The sequence below is a fragment of the Hyaena hyaena genome, unplaced genomic scaffold (genome assembly GCF_003009895.1).
Source record: "Hyaena hyaena isolate Hyena2069 unplaced genomic scaffold, ASM300989v1 scaffold_127, whole genome shotgun sequence".
NCBI classification, from domain to species: domain Eukaryota; kingdom Metazoa; phylum Chordata; class Mammalia; order Carnivora; family Hyaenidae; genus Hyaena; species Hyaena hyaena.
In genome coordinates, this window is record NW_024080758.1 from 1,732,877 (window position 1) to 1,757,377 (window position 24,501).

At 46.6% G+C, this 24,501-nt stretch overlaps 1 protein-coding gene across 2 annotated transcripts in view; it reads left to right on the plus strand.

Moving 5' to 3' along the window:
* Window positions 1-23,567, plus strand: part of DESI2 (desumoylating isopeptidase 2) — a 43,340-nt gene extending 19,773 nt beyond the window's left edge. For both annotated transcript variants that reach the window (XM_039237474.1, XM_039237473.1), the window contains exons 2-5: window positions 10,139-10,211; window positions 12,784-12,877; window positions 14,516-14,657; window positions 21,932-23,567. In XM_039237474.1, coding sequence (XP_039093405.1) covers window positions 10,139-10,211; window positions 12,784-12,877; window positions 14,516-14,657; window positions 21,932-22,165 — 543 coding nt within the window. In that variant the 3' untranslated portion in view covers window positions 22,166-23,567. The remainder of the gene's footprint in view (window positions 1-10,138; window positions 10,212-12,783; window positions 12,878-14,515; window positions 14,658-21,931) is intronic.
* The last annotated feature ends 934 nt before the right edge of the window (window positions 23,568-24,501 follow it).

The following is a 24,501-nucleotide window of genomic DNA, read 5'->3' on the forward strand; positions in this document are numbered from 1 at the left end:
TCTGCACATTTTATTTCACTCACAGTGAGGTTTCTATTGGACCATTTGTTAGCCCAAGAGCAGCGGAATGGACTGTTTTCTTCACTGAGTTTTTGGTTTTCGTTTTGCTAACAGAGGGAAAACTTTCCCATAACGCCAGATTTCCTAATTTTTTTTTTCCCCAAAGGAACTAAGCATGTATTGTATTCAAAGGAAACTTTGTCCTTGGGGGACACCTGGTATTTATAGAAGAGTTTTTGTTTAAGTCTCATACCAGTTAGTAGATCCTTTATTTCTGTTCCGAGCATATCTGAACCGTTTTCTTGAGATGCACCTCACAGGCCACCCAGTCCACCCGTTGTGTACAGTTCAGCGGGTTTTAGTGTGTGCGCAGCCCTTCAGCCGCCACCGCCCCCCACATCAGAAGCTTGTCTTTCACCCCGAAAAGAAACGCCGCCCGTCAGCAAACACTGCCGTTTCCCTGCAGACCTCCCGCCGCCCGCAGCCACTGCTGCGCCTTCTGTTTTCTTAAGTCACCCGTTCTGGGCATTTCATGTAGGTGAAACTGTATGGCATGTGGTCTTTTCCGACCTGGCATCAAGCTCTCACGGGGCCACTCACGTCCCACACGGCGGGACTTCATTCCCCTGTGTCGAGAAGCAGGGCCACGTTGTGTGGCTGGACCACGCTTCGTTCGCCCGTTGGTTGATGGACATTTCGATTGTTCCCGTTTGGTGGCTCTTACCATGTAACACTGCTGTGAGTGTTGGTTACAAGTGTTCACGTCACTGTATTTTCATGTCTCTTGGTGTAAACCCAGGAGTGAAGTTGCTGGCTCCCATAGTAACTCTAGATGTAATGTTTTGAGGACATGCCAAGCCTGCCCCAGACCACCATACCATTTTGAATTCCCATCAGCGGCATATGAGGATTTATTTCCCCACATCCTTGTCAGCTTGTGTTTGTCCTTTTGATTATTGTCATCCAAGTGGCTGTGAAGTGGTAGCTGATGGTGGTGTTGATTTGTGTATCTTCTTTAGAGAAATGCCTGTTTAGATCCTTTGCCCATTTTTTAATTGGGTTATTTGTCCTATTCTTGAATTTTAAAAGCTCTTTATACATTCTGGATATACATACCTTATCAAATATGTTATTAATTGCCACCCATTTTGTAGGCTGCCCTTTACTTCCTTATAGATCCCTTTGAACTTTGAACATTTTTGTCTTAGTTTTTGTGAATCTAATTTATTCTTTTCTCTTTTGTTACTTGTGCTTTTGGTGTCACGACTATGAAGCCATCGCCTAATAGAAGATCATGAAGATATACATACTTTTGTTATTCTAAGAGTTTTATAGTTTTGCTGTTCTTACACATAGGTTTTGAGTTAATTTTTGTATATGATGTAAGGCAGGGTCCTTCTTCATTCATTTGCATGTGGATAACCAGTTGTTCGAGATTCTTTTTTTTTTTTTTAACGTTTATTTTTGAGAGAGAGAGCGAGAGCATGCATGAGAGCAAGCAGGGGAGGGGCAGAGAGAGAGATGGAGACACAGAATCCAAAGCAGGCTCCAGACTCTGAGTTGTCAGCACAGAGATCCACACGGGGCTCAATCTCACAAACCGCGAGATCATAACCTGAGCCAAAGTCAGATGCTCAACTGACTGAGCCACCCTGGCGCCCCATTCTGGTTTCATTTTTTCTTTAAACTTTGTTTCCCTCGTTGAATTGTCTCAGCACCCTTGTCAAATTAATCATCAGTAATCATATCAATGATCAATTAATCATGCATGTTAAGAGTTTATTTCTAAACTGAATTCTACTCCGTTGACCTGTATGTCTGCACTTACGCACCATAGCTCTCTACTAAGTTTTGAAGTCAGGAAGTGTCAGTCTTTAGACTTTTTCAAGATTGTTTTGGCCCTCGGACGCCAAGCATCATCTTACCGATTTCTGAAAAAAAAAAAAAGCCGGGATTTGATCCACACACAGGTCAACTTGGGGGCGATTGCCATCTTAACAGTCTTATATTCTGTGAGCATGGAAAGTCTTTACATTTATTTAGGTATTTAATAATGTTTATCGTTTTCAGATACAGAGTTACATTCTTGTTAAGTTTGTCCCTAAATATTTTTTGATGTAACTGTAAATGGAATTTTCTTAATTTCATCATTGCTAGGATACAGAAATACAATTGATGTTTGTATATTAATCTCATGCCCTGCAATTTTGCTGGACTTATTAGTTTTAATAGATTTTTAGTGGATTCCTTATGATTTTCTCTATGCAAGAGCACATCATCTGCAAACAGAGATAATTTTACTTTTCCGATCTGGGTGTCTTTTATTTCTTTTTCCACTGTAAGTGACCTGGCTTTAGCTTTAGTACGGCATCTTGTAAGGGGCAAGTGCAGTCATTGTAGTTTCGTTCCTGATCTTACAGGGAAAGGAAGCATCAGGTGTTTCACCATTAAGTATGACGTTAGCTGTGGGTTTTCATAGATGTCTTTTATCAGACTGGGCAATTTCCTTATATTGCTAGTTTGTTTGAGTGTTTTTATCTTGAAAGAGTGTTGGATTTTGTTAAGTGCTGATCTGCATCTAATGGGATGATCATGTGGACCTTGTCCTTTTTTCTGTTGGTTTGGTATATTACATTAATTTTTTAAATATTAAACCCAGTTTACACTCCTGGAATAGATCACACTTGGTTGTGGTATATAGCCCTTTTTTTATATGTTGCTCGATTCAGTTTGCTAGTATCTTGCTGAGAATATTTGAGTCTATGAGAGATGTTGGCCTGTAGTTTTCTTGCGAGCTCTTTGTGTTTGGTTCAAGTTAATTGTGGGCTCATGGAATGAATTGGGAAATGTTCCCTTTTCTTCTTTCTTTTGGAGTAGTTTGTGAAGAATTGGTACTGATTCTTGCATAAGTATTTGGTGGAATTTGCCAAAAGCATCTGGTCATAGTCCTTTTACTCTTGGGTAATTTAAATTACTATTCTCTCTCTCTTGTCTCTCTCTCTTCCTTTCATTCTCATTTATTGTAGCTCTAGTCAGATTTTTTATTTGAGTTAGTTTTGGTAGTTTGTGTCTTTTCAGGAATTTGTTCATTCCAACTCTGGTGTACAGTTGTTCATTCATAGCATTCCTTACCATCCTTTTTATTTCTGTGAGGTCAGTAAAGAGGTCTATTCATAGGTTTCCAACTAGTAACTGGGTACTTTAATCTCACAAAGAAATTAACTCTTAAACTTGGGGGCTTTCCAGGTATAGAAAATACAAAGAAACATGAAAATCAGAGTACTGTTGAGTTCCTTATTGTTACTGCCAACAGAATAAGCAGCCTCAACATTAATTCCTGCCTGGCACAGAATATTGGGACACAGATGTTGAGGAAAAAAATTGGTGTTTAGGAGGGGGTACGCTTCTGCTGTTTAATACTGTCCAGAGGAATATTTTTGGGGTAAGACATCCTTTTCCTGGTAACTTGTAGGCTTCCTAAAACCTTCAACAGAAACACTTGACCTGATCGTCCAACTTTCCATCGGAGAGTGGAGGTAAATGCTACCAGGTATTCATTTTTCATTGTCGTGTATAAGCAATTCATTAGAAACCTTATGTAGGTCAGATCTCATTACAGGGAACTCCAAAGGACTGGCCAGATTTTTGGATCGGGCATTTCTCTCTCGTCTTTATGTTTCTCTCATTTAACGGATCCTCCAACTCTAAAAATGTGTCAAAACATACACATTTTTCTCTTTTAGAATGTAAAGTCTCGAATACAAAGAAATTTCAGACTCTAAAGTAGTAGACTACATACCCAGGCAACTTAAAGTTCTAAGCATCGGAGAGATTATTTTCATTTGTGAAAGGCAGACAATAAAAGATTTCCGAGTTCAAGATCAACACTCTGGCACATGCATTCCCATCCTCACCCCGTCTTAACCTTTTGGCCAGAAGTCACCGCTCCTATATGATTTTTTCTTTTCGTCAAAACCTTTTTGTCACTTAACAAAGCATTTAGATTCCCATTATAGAAATGTATTATAAAAGCACTTTTGGAGAGTTATTTACTGCTCACCTAAAAGATGAATTGTTAAAGTTAAGCAACACTAGACGTTAAATGGAAATAAGTGTTCAGTTTACTAAGAGTGTAAAACCTTCTGATTATTGCAGGCAAACCATTTTGGATCTATCACTGTGGAGAATGTTCTATATTTTCACTCTGTAAAAAGAGAAAAGATCACGTTTAAAGCAGAGCTGTCTGCATCCAGAACAAAAGCATGTTGGTGCTGTTGTTAAGGAAATCACCAGAACACAGACCAAATTATTGATTGCAAACAGTGTAAACAATGGAATTTTTCGAATGGAAAAGGCAATGTAAGTCCCAGAGAAGTTGGCTGCCAGGGAAGCCTCTGACTGCACCAAGACTAGCAAAACCTGCATGCAGACTAGCTGCTCACCGCCTGGGGGTTTCTACCCTTTCTCTGAAAAGTGAGAGAAGGAGGAGGATAGCAAGAAAAATGGGAAAAGCACCTCTTCTCCCATAAGGAGGCGAGAACTAGATCATTTTCTTTCGTTCCCCCTAACTTTTTTGTTTTGAGAATGTTTATGACTTCAGAAGAAGAGAACTTGAGAGTACAGTCTGTATACTTTTCACCTGGACTCACCAATTTCTTTTAATGTTTATTGTTGGAGAGGGAGAGAGAGAACACGAGCGGGGGAGGGGTAGAGAGAGGGAGACACAGAATCCAAAGCAGGCTCCAGGCTCTGAGCTCTCCACACAGAGCCCGACGCAGGGCCTGAACTCACAAACTGTGAGATCACGACCTGAGCTGAACTTGGACACTTAACCGACTGAGCTACCCAGGAGTCCCTGGATTCACCAATTTTTAACCACGTTTGCTTTTCTCATACCCTCGCTTACACATAACACATATCCACACCCACGCAGAGAGTAAGTCACAAACGTGATAGCATTTCCTCTCAAAATACTTCACCATGCATTTCCTAACAAGATATTCTCTACCTAACCAAGTACTGTTATCACACCCAAGAAATTTTCAGTTCATTAATTTTTCCCCTATAACATTTTGGGGAAGAGGGGAGTTTAATCTGGGATGCAGTCAGGGGCTCCTTCATTATATGTAGTTGTCATATCTTTTTCACCTTCTCTAGAGAGTAACCCCTCTTCTTTTGACTTTCATGTCACTATTTTTTAAAAGAGCAGGTTACTTTTCTTATAGAATACCCCATAGTCCAGACTTACTGATTTTTTTCCTTCTGGAAACATAAGATGTGTTAAACATATCTGACAAGAAAACTAACAACAGAAATGTGGCCTTTCTATTTTGTCACATCAGAAGGCACATAACATCGGTCTGTCCGGCTATTGGTGATTCTGTTTAATCACCCACATAAGTTGATATTTGTCTTTTTTTTTTCATATTTTCAAAGGTATCTTTTTTCCCCTTATGATTTAGAGAAATGTGGGGCACAATACTTTGAGACCATGCAAACATTGTTCTCCAACAGCCTTCTCCTTTTTCCCCAAAATCCGGAACAAAACAAGGATGCCCACTCTCACCCCTTTTATTCAGCATGTAACAACCCTGGCCACAGCAGTTAGGCGAGAAAAAGAAATAAAAGGCATACAGATTGGAAAGAAAGAAGGAAAACTGCCGCTCTTATAGATGACATGATACCGTGTATATAAATTGTCAGGACTGATTAGAAGAAAAAAACTCAGGTTATGGGATACAAAATTAATATGTAAAAAGCAGTTGTGTTTCTGTACATTAATAACAGACTATCAGAAGGAAAAATCAAGAAAATGTTCCATTTACAGTTGCATCAAAAAGAGTAAAATACCTAGGAATATATTTAACCAAAGAGGTGAAAGACCTGTATGCTGAAAACTGCAATACATTCATGAAAAAAAAATGAAGAGACAAATAAAAAGCAAGATATTTCATCCTCAAAGACTGAAAGAATAATGTTAAGATGTCCATACTACCCAAAGCAATCTACGGATTCAGTGCAGTCCCTATTAAAATTCCAATGGCGGGTGCCTAGGTGGCTCAGTTGGTTGAACATCCCAGCTTGGCTTGGGTCATGATCTCACATTTCGTGGGTTCGATCCCCATGTCGGGCTCTATGGTGACAGCCTGGAGCATGCTTTGGATTCTGGGTCTCCCTCTCTTTCTGCCCCTCCCTCTCTGGCACTCTGTCTCTGTCTCTCAAAAATGAATATATGTTTAAAAAAATTTTTTTTAATTCCAGTGGCATTGTCCACAGAACTAGAAATAATTCTAAAAAGGTTTTAGACCTGAATAGCCAAACCAGTTTTGACCAAGAAGAACAAAGCCAAGGGGTATCACACTCCCTGAGTTCAAACTATGCTACTAAACTCTAGTAATCAAAACAGCTGGATATCGGCATAAAAACAGACACATACATGAGTAGAAAGCATAGAAATAAACCCATGTGTTTTTGGTCAGCTGATTTACCACAGAGGAGGCAAGAACAGAGAATAGGGACAGGGCAGTCTTTAACAAATGGTGGTGGGGAAACTGGACTGCTGTTTTATACCATATGCAAAAGCAACTAAAAATGGATTCAAGGTTTGAATGTACAACCTAAAACTATGAAACTCCTAGAAAACATAGGTGGTGTTAAGCTCCTTGATACTGGTCTTAGCAGTGGGTTTTTTGGCTTGGCAGCAAAAGCAAAAATAAACAAATGGAACCACATCAAACTAAAAACCTTCTGTGCAGTAAAGTAAATGATCAGCAACAGGAAAGGCAACCCACTGAGTGGGCGAAATAAGAATTAACACAACTCAGTAGCAGAAAACAGTCTGATGAAAAAGTGAGGAGATGATTTGAATAGATATTTCTCCAAAGACGTACAGGTAACAAAAAGATGTCCAACATCACCAATCATCAGGGAAACACAAATCAAAACTACAGTGAGATCTCACCTTACACCTGTCAGAATGGCTGTTATCAAAAAGACAAGAAATAACAGGGTGTGGAGAAAAGGGAGCCCTGTCACACTATTGGTGGCACTGTAAATTAGTGCAGCCACCGTGGAAAACAGTGTGTAGATTTCCTCAATAAATTAAGCAATCTTATAAGCCAGCCATTCCAATACTGGGTATCTATCCAAGAAAATGAAAACGCTAATCTGAAAAGATATGTACATTCCTGTGTTCACTGCAGATTTATTTACAATAACCAAGATGATGAAAACAGCCTAGCTGTCCATCTGTGAATGAATAAAGAAAATGCGGTTGGTTCATCGATCTCGATAACTCCGCCATCTGAGTAGGATATACATAAATATTACTGAGCCATAAAAAAGAATGAAGCCTCACTGTTTGCAACATGGATGAACCCTGAGTGTATTTTAAGTGAAATAACGCAGACAGAAAGAGATAAATACTGCATGCTTTCACTTACGTGTGAAATCTAAAAAACAAATCGGAACAAAACCCAGACTTACAGAGTGGTGGTTTCCGGAGGGAAGGGTGGTTGGGAAAGGGAGAGCAAAATGGGTGAAGAGGATTACTAAGTGCATACTTCAGGTCATGAAATAAATAACTCACTGGGATGTATTGTACATCAGTAACATTGTAAGGTGAAAAGAGAGGAACCAGACTTACCAGGGGGACCATTTCACATTGTGTGTAAATATCAAATCACTGTGTTACACACCTGGAACTAGCGTGACATTGTCAATTACACCTCAGTAAATGTCTTCAGATGCTCAGGTAAAAATGAGAGTATCCCTTTAGACTGCTCGACTCCCTCCCCGCCGTAGCTGCACCCCTTCCCCAGTCTGTTCGCAGTTTGATCTGTGTCCTTTAAACTTTCTTTTGCTGTAGTTGATGGCAGTTTTGTTGTATTTTTTCCATATTTAGCTCATAAACATACACGAAGGGTGTGTTTATTTCTTTACTTTGCAAATAATGTAATCATGCTCCAGATAACGTATTGTGACTTGGTGTTTTACTTTGTTTTTTTATGTCCCTTTGTATTGAGTTACCTCACTCTTAGTAGCTGTATGATAGTTCATACCACGGATCTACCGTAGCTGATATTTGTGTTGTTTCTAGGTTTCCTGTATTATAGGCAGCTGCAGTTAATATCCTGGAATATGTCTGTGCATATGTTCAAGTATTTCTATAGAATAGATTTCCAAGAGGTAGAATGGTTAATTAACTGTCATTGATTCACACTTAGGCAGTAGCTTCCTCACACCCTTACCAACACCGGCAATATTTAGCAATGTTTTTTATATTTGCCAATCTGATGGGTTAAGAAAAGAACAGTAGCTTACTGTTTTCATCAATATTTTTCTGTTTACTAGTGAGAACGTTCATTCATGTTTGTTAGCCACTAATTTCCTCTGGTTGCTCACTTGTCTGTAGGGGTTATGTTTTAGCTTTCATATACGGTGTCCCTTGCGGTCTGAATTTTTGCCATCTAAACTCTGGAATTAGGTAGATCTGATGAAGTCTTGAGAAAACCCTATCTCTGTGCACCCTCCCTGCGCCATCCAGGGTCAGATTGATTCAGATGACAGCCATCCTGATGTGCTGTCCAGACTCCAGAGCCAAATAGAGTCTTTCAGAGAGGAAGACGCAGCTCGTTCTGATCTTCCCTACAATGTGTTACATTCCCCACCCCCCCACCCACGCTGTGTGTGGTTTAACTTTTGATGTCATTCATGTGGTTTTACACAATAAAAAGTTGAAAACGTTTGTTGAATGTCAGTGGTTTTCCGGTGTAAGTTCTAAGGTTTTGCTTTTATCTAAGTCGTCTTTTCTCTAAGATTTTTTTCAATCTATCTTATTTTCTTCTCTGTGGTTATTTTTAGACACACTGGAATTCCTGGACACATGAAATGTATTTTTATGCATAATGTATTTTGTCAACACATTGTTAATCATTTATCGTTAATCTTAAACACCACCTTTATCCCACACCAGGATTTTTATGTATGTGGGGGTCTGTTCTAAACCTGTGCCACACTGTTTGGTGAATGTTTGAGTATCTAGATAAGAAAGTTCCTTTTTCTTTTTTAAATATCCCTTGTTTATTATTGCTTCATTTTCCTTCCTGGTACATTTTTAGGGCAAAATAAGTCAGTTTTGCCTATGTATGTACGCTTCCTGCAGCAATGTAGACAAACGTGCACCTCCCCCCCCCCCCCCCCCTGGGTCTGGGAGAAACTGGTTAGGGGTCTGGGACCAAGGTTAAGACTTGAATAAACCCAGAAAAATTAAAGACAAATTATCCTCTAAGCCTTGAAGAAATCCTATGGGTCTGTAACACTGTTAAGTGCTGCCTAAATGTGTGTTTAATGAGCCCTTGATTCATCGATTCTTCTAGGTAGACCTTCTCCAGTCCTCGTACTTCTCCACGGTCACCCCCAGAATTTCACGTCATGATGCTGGCGCACTCCCTTCACTCTTCCAGACCCTTCTCCCCAGTCCCCTACACCCCATCCCAACCCCCACATTTTCTGTCCGGGGGAAATCTCCCTGGTTCCTACAAACCCAGTTCAGATACTACCTTTTCTGGGAATGTTTTCTTCCTGCCAATGGTAAGAAGACTGTGAGAGCCTTTGTGCCTGTTATTTGTTCCTGTAATATCATTATCCAGCTTCGGGCTAAGTCAGGACACAAATGCCATATAGGTCTTTTTCAAAAACATTTGAAAAAGAATAAAACATCCCAGTCTTCAGGGAGATCACCGGAGAATAAAGGAAAAGCTGAAGCTAGAAGAAAAATAGATATGAAAGCATACATTATATGTGATTTTTTTTTTTTTTTTTTTTCAAATCACAGGAGACCTTTTTTACATCCATTTTGTCCCCCAGCCTGGCCAGGTTTAGGTTTTATGGCTTCTGCTGTAAGCCTTTACAAATGGAGCCATTCATTTTGACCTGGGAAAACATTCCACACGGCGCAGAGATGGGACCGTATGGGTATGGGTCCTTCTCATGGAGTTTGGGGGCCAGAAGGAAAAATACTAGGAAATGGAGTTAGAAAGACATAGGCATTCCATGAAGGACTGGGGGGTAGTCATCGCTATCATGTGGAGCCGTGCTGTAAACAACAGATATTCTGAATCTCTCCTTTTTTTCCTAGTACTGGATGAATGAATACACCTCGTCCATCGGAATTGGAGTTTTTCATTCAGGAATTGAAGTGTATGGCAGAGGTATGTGTACCCACCGCCTGAACAGGCTTCCCCGACGATTGTTTTCTTTTAAAGGACTCGCGGAATCATCACTACAGCTCTTCCTCTTTTTTTCCAACCGCTTCCATACATTATCGTATGGCACAAAGTAGAACAGTCTCCCCACATTTGTTTGTACTGCAGTTTGGGAAAATGCCCAAAGCTGGATGTATTTGAGGAGAAGGTATTACAGTTCATGACCATACGTTCATTGAGTTATCTTTTTTTCCAAATACAGCGGCTTAAAAAATGGTTGCGTCTTGGACTGTTTGACGGCGACAGTTTTGCTCTAATGAACACCGGAGTCCCTAAGAAACCTTGCGCTTTGCAAAACAGTCATTATGGTTGGAAGAGCCTTGGTGCAAGAGTGGCAAGCTTGAAATACCAATTTCCCTAGGGAATTTCAGTATTGAATTTGGTTTTGGAGACTTGCAAGTGTGTAGTTACAAAACTGGAAAATATCACTGAGCAAATCTCTGCACTTGACTCCATCTAGCTTTTCGCTCTGGAATGATGGCCTGTGTCATTAGCCCAGTCCTTTTATTCCTCATTGCCCTTAATTATGATAAATATGACAGGAGCCACTCAAACCTAGCAGCTCGGTGTTCAGCAGCTTTTTCCTTTGTTCTGATTCCCGCTGCTGGTGCAGGGTAATTCTTCCAGGTCAAGCCGGAAGCAGTAATGATCTGCATAAGATGTACCACGTTTCCAGTGTCATCGGGGTTGTGAAAGTAGATTATTTTGAATCCTAAACTCACCCTGTAGCAGAAATGTCTTTGATTTGCCTCAGGTGGGAGGCCTTTGTGCGAGCCTTCTAAGAAGATGTGCTCGCAGTCCACTCGGAGTTCCCCGTGGCTGTAGCTGATTCGAGGAAAAGCCTCCTTTGCTCACGCTGGCCGCCGTGTGCTACTGCTGCCCCTTTCTCACAGTCCACATCAGCTGCTTCTAGATGCAGCGTAGCCTATCAGACGTTCGCTATACAGATGTGCTGTTGAAGCTCCATTTGATTGGAAAGGCTGTATCTGTCTCCCAGATGATCCCCAAAAGCAGGGAGGCTCCTGTGAAGGTGTCACTGGTCGCTACATGTAGCCACGGGTGGCATCGTCATCCTTGGGTTTGCACCCTTGCTTGGTTTGGCCTTTGCCAGAGCTTTTTCCCCTTTAACTGAATCCCTGTGGTGTTGTCATAGTTTTCTAAGTGCCACCAAGTTCTGAGCCACATGATCCCGTTGCCGTGAAGTAAAGAAGGATGTGCGATCCTGCGGCGCTTTCTCCATTTTGCAGGCAAAGAAGCCAATGCTCAGATCTGTTGGAAGTCAGACTACCGATAGTTCATAGAACTAGGGCCGGAACCCAGGCATTCCTCTGTGCCAGTCACTGTTCTGTCACCTGTCTAATCCCTGTGCCCCTCCATAAAGGATTCAGGAATCCTTAGAAACATGGTTTGAAACATGTTCATGTAAGCTGAGCAGAGCTAAGGTCACACGTCTTCCTGAAAGTGAATGATGCTTCTCGAGCAGGTGAATAAATGGCTCTATGACTTTTCTTTACCGGACTTGAGGATGTTAAAAATCTAAACGTAATCTTCCTACATCCATCCTGATTATCTACAATGTTGATTATAAAGTCCTACCGTTAAGATAAATTTTAATGTGTATTTCAGAATTGAACGCCACACGCTTTCTTATCCACACCTTTGCTTTCTTTCTGGAAGGTCTGAATCAGATGGAAACTTGGTGTCTGCCTTGTTCTCACCTATGCTCTGCTCTAAGACCTTTCACGATTATATTTAATACATTTTAAGTGATGAGATCAACTTTAACATTTGTTTGTAATTTTTTAAGTAAGTCTACTAAAATTTGCCACTTAAATATCTAAATATCTCCTACCAGAAACTTTAGTTCCGTCCTTATCTGAAACCGTTCTCCGCTTCTGGTCTGGATGAGAGTTTATAGCTCCGGAACCCACAGCACAAGTACTTCCCTCATAGCTGAAAGATTGCTGTGGACAGTGTGTGTGAAGAGGTGTGTATGTTAACGTGGAAGCTTTTTTTTTTTTCTTGAATGAGGGGAACTGAATTCAGTTTTTCACGTTTGCGAATGTGTCCCTCTTAATTCAAAGATAAACCAAGAGCCTTCAACCCATGAGCCATGAAAACTCATCACTGTTAGACAGTTTTTCCAGTGAAGCATTTAAGTTCAAAATTTGATCCCTTCAGTTTAGAAAGTGGCAAAGCGCTGAACTGACCGCCCACGTGGTCTGGCACGCTGCATGGGCAGAGAGACCATGGTCACCTACATCAGTCACCTGCCGACGAGAATGGACGAGTCAGGGTCACCTTTGAGTGTCTTGCGTTATCAGAGTTTCAGGCCTTTTGTATCGACTGTTGTTACATGTAACAGCTAAACGAGACGGAGATATTTGTGAAAGCATTGGTAAATTGGAAAATACTTAGATGGTGTCATTATTAGCCTCATCATTTATTAAAGCTAATTCAGCATTCTGGTTAAGTTTTGTGTGATAAATACTAAAAATCATGAGTTTTCTCTTTTCAGAATTTGCTTATGGTGGCCATCCTTATCCCTTTTCTGGAATATTTGAAATTTCCCCAGGAAATGCTTCTGAACTAGGAGAAACATTTAAATTTAAGTAAGTAGGGAGGATAATTTTTATTACACTGTCTTAGGTGCCAAAGCTTGTTTGCAGGCCTATGGAAGTCACTCTGTAGACTAAACTCTAGGGAGTTAAAATGTTTCTTTAACGCTGTTCTAGTTGCTGACACTTTATTTTAAAATCGAACCTATCTCAAGTGTGTAAATATGAGAATCAGCCAGATGAAGTGCCTGAAATAACCTAGCCTTTTGCTTGTATTCAGGACCCACGTGAGTTACTTTGTGTACTTTAAAAATGTTCTTACCGTCCTTTCATCCCTTAGTATGTAAGTTGGACTCTGCCTTAGGAAACGTGTGTATGTACGTGATTGCTTCCCTCAGACTCCCGTGCAGGGAGAGATGGAAGAAAGTGATATTGTGACCTACCTGACACAGTTAAAAACCTTCATTCTCCTGGCGAACATAGCGCAGCACACAGAGGTGTAGAATCGCTGTGTTGTACACATGAAACTAACGTAATGTTGTGTGTCAACTATACTCCGATTAAAGCCTTTTTAATAAAATGCATGAAGAGAAAATAAATAGTCAGTAGGAATTTTTTTTTTAATCTTTTCATTTGTCCCAACGAAAGGGACGCTGTTTATACATTTGAAATATCTGAACAGTTGATGAGCTGAGAAACTTGTTAAGGTACACGTAGTACATGTATCGAGAAACCAAAATACTCCGGAACCTTAGGAGTAGTCGGCAGCACCAAGAATTTGAATGCTTAATGATCCAAATTTCCATTTCTTAGTTAAGGTTTATATTTGAAAAGATATTTAGAACCTTAGTTTCAAGGAGCTCTAAAGAACCTTCTGGGCCTATAATCATTAACTTACCAAGTGAAAAACAGCGAAATGAGGTTGTAACACTGAAATTCAGGTTAGGGCTACCCATGTCGATCACTACCAAGTTCACGGTTCTCCCAGCCTGTCACTGATAGGCTCTAGTGCCGTCCTGAGTCTGTTCCTCAGGTGTCCCCTTTCACAGGACTGCTAGATGAAAGGGCTTTCTAGGTATTTGTAGTTTTCTTGGATGCCTAATTTGTATCTGACTTAAATTCTGCTTTCTATTGGGTATCATGTCTGTCACATTTCCAGGGTGGTCGTTGGGGATCGGGTGGAGGGGGAGTGGATGGGTTGATTGGTTTTTATAATGCTGTAAAAAAAAATGTAGTAGGTAATTCATGTCCCTGTGGCATAGAAGCAGATAGCGTAAAAGACTATTTCTGAATGAGATTACGGCCAGCTATTCACAGGCCAGTATAATTGCAGAGGAGTATCTACAGCACCATCTGGGTCTGCAGTGACCTGGCTGTATACAGTGCTTGTAAAAATAATGTGCTAGTACGTTTTCAACGTATGATGCACTGCTTCCTAAAGAAAGTGACCAAGTTCGCACTAGTATGATTCAGAAGGAACGGACTTAAGAGTTTATTGTAGAAAAGCAAAGGCTCAAATAACAGAAGATGGAAAAGTGTCTCCTTTACCTTTTAGTCTTAGTGCATTAACTCCCTTCTGTTAACCAGTCAGAATATCCCTGGAAATGAGCAAGTCTTTACACACGCTCTTTTCTCACTGCTTCCAATTCACACAGTCGCGTTTTTTCTTTCTTTTCCTTTTTGTTCTTCAAGAGAAGCTGTAGTTTTAGGGAGCACAGACTTCCTGGAGGACGACATAGAGAAGATCGTGGAGGAGCTGGGCAAGGAGTACAAGGGCAACGCCTACCACCTGATGCACAAGAACTGCAACCACTTCTCCTCGGCGCTGTCGGAGGTGAGTGTCCCCCGCGTCCCAAGCGCGCCCTCTGCGACACCCTGGGGTCCTTCAGGCACATAACCACTGCTGGTGTGCCTGAGGTGCCGTTCTTCCCTTCCCTGGCTCCTTCCTCGTCTTCCCAAGTCTTCGTGTTCATGGAAGGGGTGCTGTTCGAATCTTCCCCTCATCCGAGTGGCCTTTCCGAGGTTGGTGGCTTCCCAGGGGGCCTCGTGTTAAACTGCGACCCCGTTCGCGACTTTGTCGTGGGGAGGGTGAGCAGGGATAATCGTCCTTCTTATCCTAAAACACTCCCTTCCAACCTGAACTTCCTCTTTAAAGAAATTAATGCCGGGGGCACAGGGGTGGCTCAGTCGGTTAAGCATCCAACTCTTGATCTCAGCTCAGGTCATGATCTCACGTTTAGGGAGTTTGAAGGCCACGTTGGGCTCCGTACTGACAGTGTGAAGCCTGCTTGGGATTCTCTCTGCCCCTCTCCACTTGCACTTGCGCCCTCTCTCTCTCTCTCTCTCACTCTCGCTCGCTCTCAAAATAAATTTTAAAAAAAGTCTCTACTGCAAAAAAAAAAAAAAAATTAGAGAAAAATGAAATTAGACTGAGCCACTTCTGCTTCTTAGCCACAGGATTCTTCCTTTTCCGTTTTAGTTGCCAGTGTGATCCCCCCCCCCCACTCCTAAAATGATCAAGAAGTCGTCCATTTCTCCGGTCTTGACATTTCCTTCTTCCAACTTCCAACGTAGCTCACAGGCACTTACTTGATTTCCCGGTTCTAGTCCCCCGGGCCGGAGACCTGAGACCTGCGGGACCCGGAAGCGGAAGCGGGGGGAAGAAATGCCGAGGTTGTGAGACAGGGGCTGGAGAATTCACTAGCACACAGCTCCCCCACTCCGCACAGACTGGAGAGGGTGGGGGCCGCGGGGGTGGCCCTCTCCCTTCCCGCGCGGCCCGGATGGGCCGGGCCGGGCTTGTGTGCGGCCTGGAGCGCGGCCCCGGGACGCGGCACGTGGGACCGGAGACTGACGTCACCTGCGCCCCGCACGGCGGGCTGCGTCACGACCTTGGCGCCGACGTGGGGGCTGCAGAAGCAGCCGGAGTCGTGCACGCGCCGGGTCCACGCAGGCGACGCGCTTGCGCCCCGGGAATGAGAGAAGGCTCGGCCCTCCTGACCCGCCCCGCGTCGTCGTCTGCAGGCCGGCTGGCGTCTGTTGTGAACGGGGAAGCGTCTGCGAGTGACAGATCCAGACGGACACCTGGCCGTTTTGGCCAGACCGCGGATGTGAGGGACGCGTAGCCCTGGTGGTGACCTGAGCTTCGGCCCCTCTTCGGGCAGGAAGAGGAAAGAGAAGCCCCCAAATTCCCAAAGCGGAGTTGTGGGTGAGCCAGAAATGCCGACCGACGGTGTGGCTCCCTCCTCCGAGGGCCCGGAGCAAAGTCCAGGGGAGCCGGCGGGGGGTCCTGCCGCTGAGCCCCCCTCCGCCGTCGGCTGGAACAGCAAACCTGTCTGTGCGAGTTTGCTGCTGGAGTCTGAAGAAACTCGCAGCCGGGGAAGAACGGTGTGCTCTGTGACTCCGGCCCCTGAGGGTCTCCGCTCGAGCTGGAGGGCAGCGTCGGTGCGTGTAAGCGCGGGGGGTGCGGGTGCCCCGGGAGTGCGGGGAGAAACCGTGTCCGGGACTCGCCTCGCGCTGCCCGCAGCCGCAGCGTGGGCGGATTTAAGTCTGGATTATTAAAAGAACACATGTCTCCACAGCTGGGATTTTTGTTAGGACGTTTGCCTCTTGCAGCCCCGAAAGGCAGACGACATCCAAAGAGACGATTTCCAGATGGACTGGAGTTTTCAGAAGCGGCTGTTAGAGCTCGCGGGCCCTGGTGCGGCCGCTTAGCCGAGGCGTGGAGGCCGAGGGCTTCCCCGGCTGCCGTGCTTGTCCGTGGCTCTTGAAAGGGGCTCCGGAAAACCACGGTTGCTTAACCTTAGGAACGCGGCGCCCTGGCTACACAGCGTCTTGGCCTCACTAGTGCCAGACAAAAGCCCTGGCCTTTAATCGAAATCCCGAAGTCACAGACCTGATTCCCCGCGCTGGACCGTTCGGCCAAAACCCACCCTTGTCCGCCCCCCGCGGGGCCAACCTGAAAGCTGGTGCAGCCCAGGAACCGGACTCCTCCCTGGGGACCCTTGCGCGGAGCTCTCGGCCACGGAAGCATCGTGATGACCGCTCCATCCGGGTGATGTGCCGGGCAGGGGGGGCACCTGCACCCAGCTGCTCGTTGGCCCCTCGTTTCCGGTACCAGGACCGACTGAGTTCCTAGCCCGCGAGTCTTCCAGAACCGGCAAGTGGGGGAGAGCGCGGCCTGGGAGGAGGGGGTCTGGGGTGGGGGTGGGGCGGTAGCCAGACCCACCCTTCCTCCCACTCCCCCTGCGCTCCTTAGCGAGGCAGCGCAGTCCTCAAATGCAGCTGCGGAATCGGATGCTCTTCCCTGGGCCGTTCACGGGCTAGATGATCAGTGGGACGGAGGGGGCAACCTATAAACTCGTGGTGACCTTTTATGAAAAGTCAGCATTTCACCGTGACCAGTGTCTAACATGATGTGTCCAGCTAGTTAAGTCATATATTTCCCAGTGACAGCCCCTGTCCTTCTTATATGTATGTCCTTTTGAGACCCCCCCCAAAAAAAAAAGTCCGGATGAGAGTAAGGGATAATTTTTAAAGTGTGAAGTCAGGATTGCCAAATGGTCCACACAGATTTCATAACAACACACAAAAACCAAGACCCTGGCACTGGGGGAGGAAGGAGGGAGGTACTTAATAACCTTTGTTTCTTAATGCTGCCTCTTCCCTCGCCCTGAAGAACAGCCTCTGTGTCCCGCCTCTCAGCCACTGTGAGCACATTGGACGACGCCAGGCTGCTCACCTGCCAGCCAGCGACAGTGCTGACATGGCACCCAGGCCGTCCCCACACCTGCCACCCAGCACAGGGGCACTAACTTGGCCTCGCAGACAGACAGGACTGTTCAGTGCTGACTGTGTTTAGTCAGAGCCTCCAAGATTGGACTCGTCTTTCAGGCTGGATCGGAAGCCCTGCCTCAGTGCATCTGGGCAGCAGTTCCGTGGCAGCACAGCCAGGTGGCCGACAGACAGCAGACCTTTATGTCTCACGGCCACCATCCAGGCGCTGGCAGACTTGGCCTTCTGGCAAGTGCTGTTTCCTGGGTCATAAGCCGCTTCTTGCTTTGGCCTCTGGTGCCAGGAGGGGTGAGGTAAGGGCACTAATCCTGTTTGCCAGGGCTCAGGCCTCATGACCCTCCTGCCTCCCAGATGCTGCCTTCCACCTACGTCAAGTTCAAGGTTAGGATTTCAGCTCACCAGCTTTGAGGGGACAAAGCTCCTCAGTCTAGAGCAAGCCCCACAGTGCTCGCTGCCACCGAGGAGGCACACCGGAGGCCTGTACCCTGTGCTGCCAACCTGTGTGTGCTCTGTTCAGGGGGCCCCGATATGGTAGCTTCCTTGCTAGGGGTGTCACGTGTGTCCTCTGGGATTCTGCTCATGCGTGTGCCCTCCCACGACCTCCTTCAGGCCAGGTGAAGAAGGTTCCTACCAAAACTCAGGTGGAAGCCACTTGGCTCTCAAAAGTCAACCTTTACAGTTAGTGGGATTTGCTGTAACTTTGATGATAATTCCTGTCACAACAGCTTGGCCAAGTTTGGGGGCTCTAGTGGGGGGAGGTTCCATGGAAAAAAAGAGTTAAAACGGGACCAGAGGCTGCTGTCCTTACAAAAGACTGGGGCCTTGGATGGCCTCTGTGAACGTGACTGTCAGAAGGGCCCTCAACATTCCCAACATGGAGGAGCGGCTCACCGGGCCCGACCTGTGTGTACAGTGTGATTTCTACAAAACACCTGCTTCCATTCCAGGGACTCCAGAATCCTGGCCTGCGCTAAGGAGCAGGTACTTGTGCGAACAGGCACAAAGAAACCCTTGGGTGCTGGGTGTCTAGCAGGTTTCCCTGGTGGGTGTTTCCTGTGTGTTGTCCCAGCCCCTTCCGGGGGGTAACTGAGTGTCTTCCGTGTGACTTGGCGGGGAGAGGCCCTTCGAAAGCTTGCTTGTGGTTTGCTGTGCACTTTCTGTCCGTTTCCCTGTAGTAAATCAACTGTGACCGCAGCGGCGTGCCCGGTCCCGGGGTTCTCTTGGCAAGTCACCATCTCACCTGGTCAGGGGACCAGCTGACGCAGCTCAGTTCTCCAAAAGTAATCAAGAAGGTTTGGGTTTTTTTGGTCTTTTTTTTTTTTGTATCAGGAATTTCTCCTCCTCCCAGATTTAAAAATACTTGACTTCACAGGAAAAATCTCAAACAGCCTCCCTTACACCAAAGGACCTAGAAAAGAACAAACAAAGCCCGAAGTTAGTAGAAGGAAATACTCCAGATCAGAGTAGAAATGAAACCGAGACTAAAAAGACAGTGGTAAATAACAGTGAAACTAAGAGCCGGTTCTTTGAAAAGGTAAGCAAAATTGACAGACCTTCAGCTAAACTCACCAAGAAGAAAAGAGGCAGGGCTCACACAAATCAAAAATGAGAGAGAAGTTGCCGCTAACACCACAGAAATACAAAAGATTGTAAGAGACTACAGCGAACACCTCTGTCCATGGAGGGGACGACCAAGAAGACAGAGGCATTTTTAGAATCATACAGTCTCTTGAGACTGAATCATAACAGACAATCCGACATTTTACTAAGGAGGTTAAATCCACAAGCTTCCGGCAAACAGTAGTCCCAAGACCAGATGGCTTGACTGGTGACTTCCACCAAACGTGTGGAGATTTAATACCTGACCTCAAACTTTTCCAGAAATGAGGGTATGCTTCCTAACAAATTCTACAAGGCCGATTTCCTTGATGAACAAAGATGGAAAAATCCTCTACAGAACATTAACAGACCCAATGCAACAATACCTGGAAAGGATTCTGTGCCGAGACAGAGTGGGATTTATCCCAGGGATGCAGGGGCGGTCCCACATTTGTGAATCCATCGGTGTGACACACCGCGTGAAGAAAGTGAGAAATAAAAATCATACGATCATTCAGTAGATGCAGAAAGGCATTTGACAGTCTTCAGCATCCACTTAGGATAAAACTGCCAACGAAGTGGGTGTAGAGGGGATGTAGGTCAACATAATGAAGGTCATGCAGGACAAGCTTCCATCACACTCTGTGGGGAAACGACGTGGCGCACGACAGGGATGGCCACGCTTGCTGTTACAACACTGCTGTGATGAATAACCCTGTACACACATCTCTGCGTACTTTGCCCATGTGTCCCTGGGGGAGATCTCTAGAAGGGGAATTACTGGTTGGAGCTTAAATGCAAAAGTAATTTAGCTGCATAAACCGCTACCCGCAGTAAGAAACACATTTTCCGTCATGACCCAGTCTAAACACACATGTACGCGTAACACGTTAAAACAAGTGTCACAGTCACCCCTCTGTACAGTCTCCTGCTGGATGACTCACTGATGGGTCTGGACTCCAGGCTTAGAGACCTGGGCTTGGCAGAAGGGCCAGCACTCTGAGAGGGCCCGATGGTAGGTCTGTGAGGCTGGGGACTGGCCACCGACTGCTCTCTGCCATGGAGAACTCAGCCCCCGGGCGCGGCCGAGGCCCAGCACAACTTCCTGGATGCCATCGGGAGGCTGTAGTTTGCTGTCCTGTGTTTTAGGCTGATCAGGCCGCACCCCCCGGGAAGCACCCGGACGTGGGAGGGAAGGTGCCTGCCGAGTAAAACCAGGACTTCGGAAGTAGGATGAAGGAAGTGGCTGTTGGCTCGTCAACAGTGGCTGTACATTGACCTAAATACGCCTTGTCGCCTCTTCTGTGGTCGACCTTTGGGCACGCAGATACCCCTGGACGTGCCGTGGGGGTAAAACCCACCGTGATACTGGCTCCCCTGTGTTGCTTGGGGTGGAGAGACCGGCATGGGGTTGGTGAGGCCGTTGCACGGCTCTCCTGCAGATGTAGTTCATGGGCGTATTCTTCAGATATTTTTAAGTTCTCGCTACCTCCATGCTCCCAGGCAGGTGATCAGATTTGGTCAAAACCTGTCATCTTCCCTCAAGTGAGAGCATCTCGCTTGTCCTGAAGTTAAGGCAGAGACGCCATATTGAAGGGAATGTGACTGTTGCCAGGCTAACCCTTTAGGGGAGAAAGCCCCACTGCTTGATTGCAGGTACCAGTTTACTTACGTTTTAGCTAATGTGGGGGCTTGAGATACTTTGAAATTTTTTTCAAGTTATCAACTTGGATAAGATCGCATGGTCACAAATTTTGATGTGACTGCCAAGGGGACAGTGGAGCAGGGTGGCAGTAAGCCCCGTGCCGTCTGCAGGTAGGAAGGACGGTGATAAAGTGAGGTCAGCGGTGCCTGGGGGCTCAGTCGGTTAAGCGTTGGACTCTTGGTTTGGGCTCAGGTCTTAATCTTGTGCTTCATGAGTTCGAGCCCTGCATGGGGCTCCATGCTGACAGTGCAGAGCCTGCTTGGGATTCTCTCTCTCTGTCACTGTTTCTCTCTCTGTCCCTGCCCCTCCTCTGCTCATGCTTGCGCGCGCTCTCTATCTCTCAAAAATAAATCTAAAAAAAAAAAGACTGAAGTTAATTGTGGAATACCGGATTCTTACTATTTGAGGGCAGTGGGGCCGTGGGTTGTGGCCCAAAGTCCTCTGAGGACAGGGTAAGGATGCAGAGTGGGCTGAGAGCCGCCGCAGACCGTTGACTGGGAGCGGACCCCCCCGCCCCATGCCTGCCCCCCCCCCCCACCCCACACACACCCTTAGTGGAGTCAGGCGTTCGGCCTGGTTCTGACCGTGGAGTCACAAAGCCAGGTCTGCATCCATGGAGACGTTTCTTTCTCGACCAGCACGAGAAGTAATGGGGTAGGACGCGGGCCAGACAGATGGGGTGGCGGAGGCTGGACGGAAGCGGGAAGGCACCTGCGAAAGGGGAGACGTGCCTGCTGGGCACTGGCCGCTGTGGTGCCTGCGGCGGCGTTCAGGGTCCCGGGACCACGCACCTCAGAGCAGGTGCCGGGGTCCGAGACGGAACTGGCTTCGTGGGGCAGCTGTAGAAAGTCCGCCACTGGCCGAGGCTTTGGAGGCGGCGGCTTGCACTCACGGCCCTGGTGCTTTCCCGCACGCCCTCCTGCCCGCCCCCCGGCCCCCCTGCCCCACCCCACACCGGAGCAGGGACCCTCCCTTCGCCCTCCTAACACCACACCCTCTCTCCTCCGTAGATTCTCTGCGGGAAGGAGATTCCTCGCTGGATCAATCGGCTCGCCTACTTCAGCTCCTGCATCCCCTTCCTGCAGAGCTGCCTCCCCAAGGAGTGGCTCACCCCCGCCGCCCTGCAGTCCAGCGTCAGCCAGGAGCTCCGGGAGGAGCTGGAGGAGGCGGAGGACGCGGCCGCCGCCGCCCCCGTGGCCGGCCCTGCGGCGGCCTCCAGACCCGGGCGCCACACCAAACTATAAACGTCCCCAAAGTCACAGCCTCAGAACTGTCTCTGACCGGTGACTGTCCCTAGAGAAAAGTAAACGAGTTAAGAAGCGTCCTTTGGGTATTTTGTATGCAAAGATGGCTCTCCCCCAAATCCCAGTTTTTCAGCTCAGGATTATATTTGTAATCAAAAGAACCACTTGGCGTGGGAGGGAGAACTTTGTACGAAGCCGCCCTCTGGTTTTTTACCCACTTGTAAATTGGGATCTACTTCTGTTTTCTACAAGCTCTGTTAAGTTATGTTTACAGTATTTTGTATCGCTGTTTACAAACTTTGCATGGACTCCTGCCACCGTGACAGAAGGAACCCTTCACGTCTGTGGAGCTTCGGTGGGTCACCTTGGGACACCTGCGACAATTTCCAGAGCTGCGGCGTCCGCACCCGGCACACGAAGGGCGCTCGGGCGGCTCTGGTCACCACCACCTGCTTGAGGATGGTCTCTGAGGTCCGCGTGCGGTTCTGTTCGCCTTTGGGCACCGGGATGCCGAGGCCGAGGAGCTCACGCAGCCCGGGGGTTAGGGGCCCGGGTCTGTGGGAGGGGTCCCGCCGGGCAGGGGCCGGCACCCCGGACACCTGTCCCCCCGGGCGGGCCCGCACGTCCCGCGATGCCTCTGATTCAGCGGTTAGGATGGTTTTCATTCGGGACAGGCTTGCTAGGGACGGAGGGGTGTTTTTGCACACACGTTGGGGGCCGCATCCTCGTTTTAGCACGGACTCCTCCCTGCACACGGCCTCGCCCACGGGGCGGGGGTAGCCTAAGCGTTCGCCTCGTGAGTGGCAGCAGGAGTTGACATTCAACTGCTTTTGAACTATTCAGGCCGACTTTTTATACTAGACCTTGAGCACTGGAGCCTGAAGCAACACTCTGCACAAAGGTCACAGTCTGTCCCCCGGCACTTTGAGAGCCGGCCCGCGCGCGTCGCGGCTTCGTCGCAGCTTCGTCGCGGGAGTAGTTTGACCTCAGAGTAGAAAAGCCTAGTCTCCTTGACCTCTTGTTGAAAGATGTCTGTGTGTCTTCAGCTCCCTTTTCCTGTTCTCCCGTGTGTCTCTCTTGCGTAACGTCCTCTGAGAAGGAAACTGTCACCACAGATAAGTCCTCGTTAGCAAGGACTCTGTCTGCTCACATCTACTCCCTGTTTGACCCTTGGATGTAAGAGCCGAGTCACTACATGTCAGATTCAATCTTTCTGCCTTAAGAATGAATGTCCTCCATAGAATATTGGGTGAGCGTATAAATTATCCAAGGCAGTGACTTCAGCTTTATATATATTGTTAGTTTTAAAGTCACCTCCTTTTATTTAAACTCCTAGATTGGATTGTTTGCTATTGCTCTTTGTAAAGATACATATCTTTCAGTAAAGGACATTTTTAACTTTTCCATCAGCTGACTCTGATTCATTGTATCAACTTAAGCACACCCCGTCGGTGGGGAAAACGAACCTTGGGTTATAAGCTGTGACCTGAGGAAAATGAAGCCACTTAACCTAATTCATACTGGTGACTGTTCTGTCTCTGGGGAGGAAGCCCCCACCGTTGTACTCTCCGTCCTCCGGGGGGCAGGGCACCAGTTTTAAGAGCTGTGACAGCAGGAAGGGGAGCGGCTGATCTTTGTGAGAAGTAGACTTGGTTCGGGCCTGAGAACAAGATTCAGAATATAACACCAAGTCCCTGACAGACGCCCTGGCTCACTCAGGAGACGGCCCTGTCACTGAAACCCAGGTTAGTGAGAAGCACTCGATGTGGTTTGCTTGGGAGTGTTTTTGAAAAATGTAGCGGATGACCATGTTTTCTAACCCATTCAGACATACGTGATCTAAGTGTGTGCTGCTCACTCCCAGCAGGGAGCGGCCGTCAGACAGACCCTTCCCAGCGGACAGCCCAGACCACCCCGTCCGTGCTTCCCCAGAACCCACAGCACACGAGATTTCATCGTCCTGTCTTCCTCTCCTCAGCATTTGGAGTTAAGAATAGCATAAAGGGTCCTCAGGGAGCCTAAGGCCCGCTGTCGGACTGGCAATCAGCAGAAACAATTCCGGGCGTGCCAGTGCTCGCGATCTAAATTGTACTTGAGGTTGAAAAACGCCTTTCCTTTAGAAAATCTCATTTAAGTCCGTTCCTCTCTGCAATTCAGAATTGAGATTGGACTTAGTTAACTAGCCCTTAACCGGGGGCTCCCTGCCCTCGGAGGAAAAGAATTGTGTTCCCAGTTTCGCTCAGAAAGACCCAGTCGTGAAGATACATGTGATAGGACGGAGTCGCGTACTCTGTCATTGCCACCGAGTGAAACCCGTTGCTCACGGTGGGTTGTAC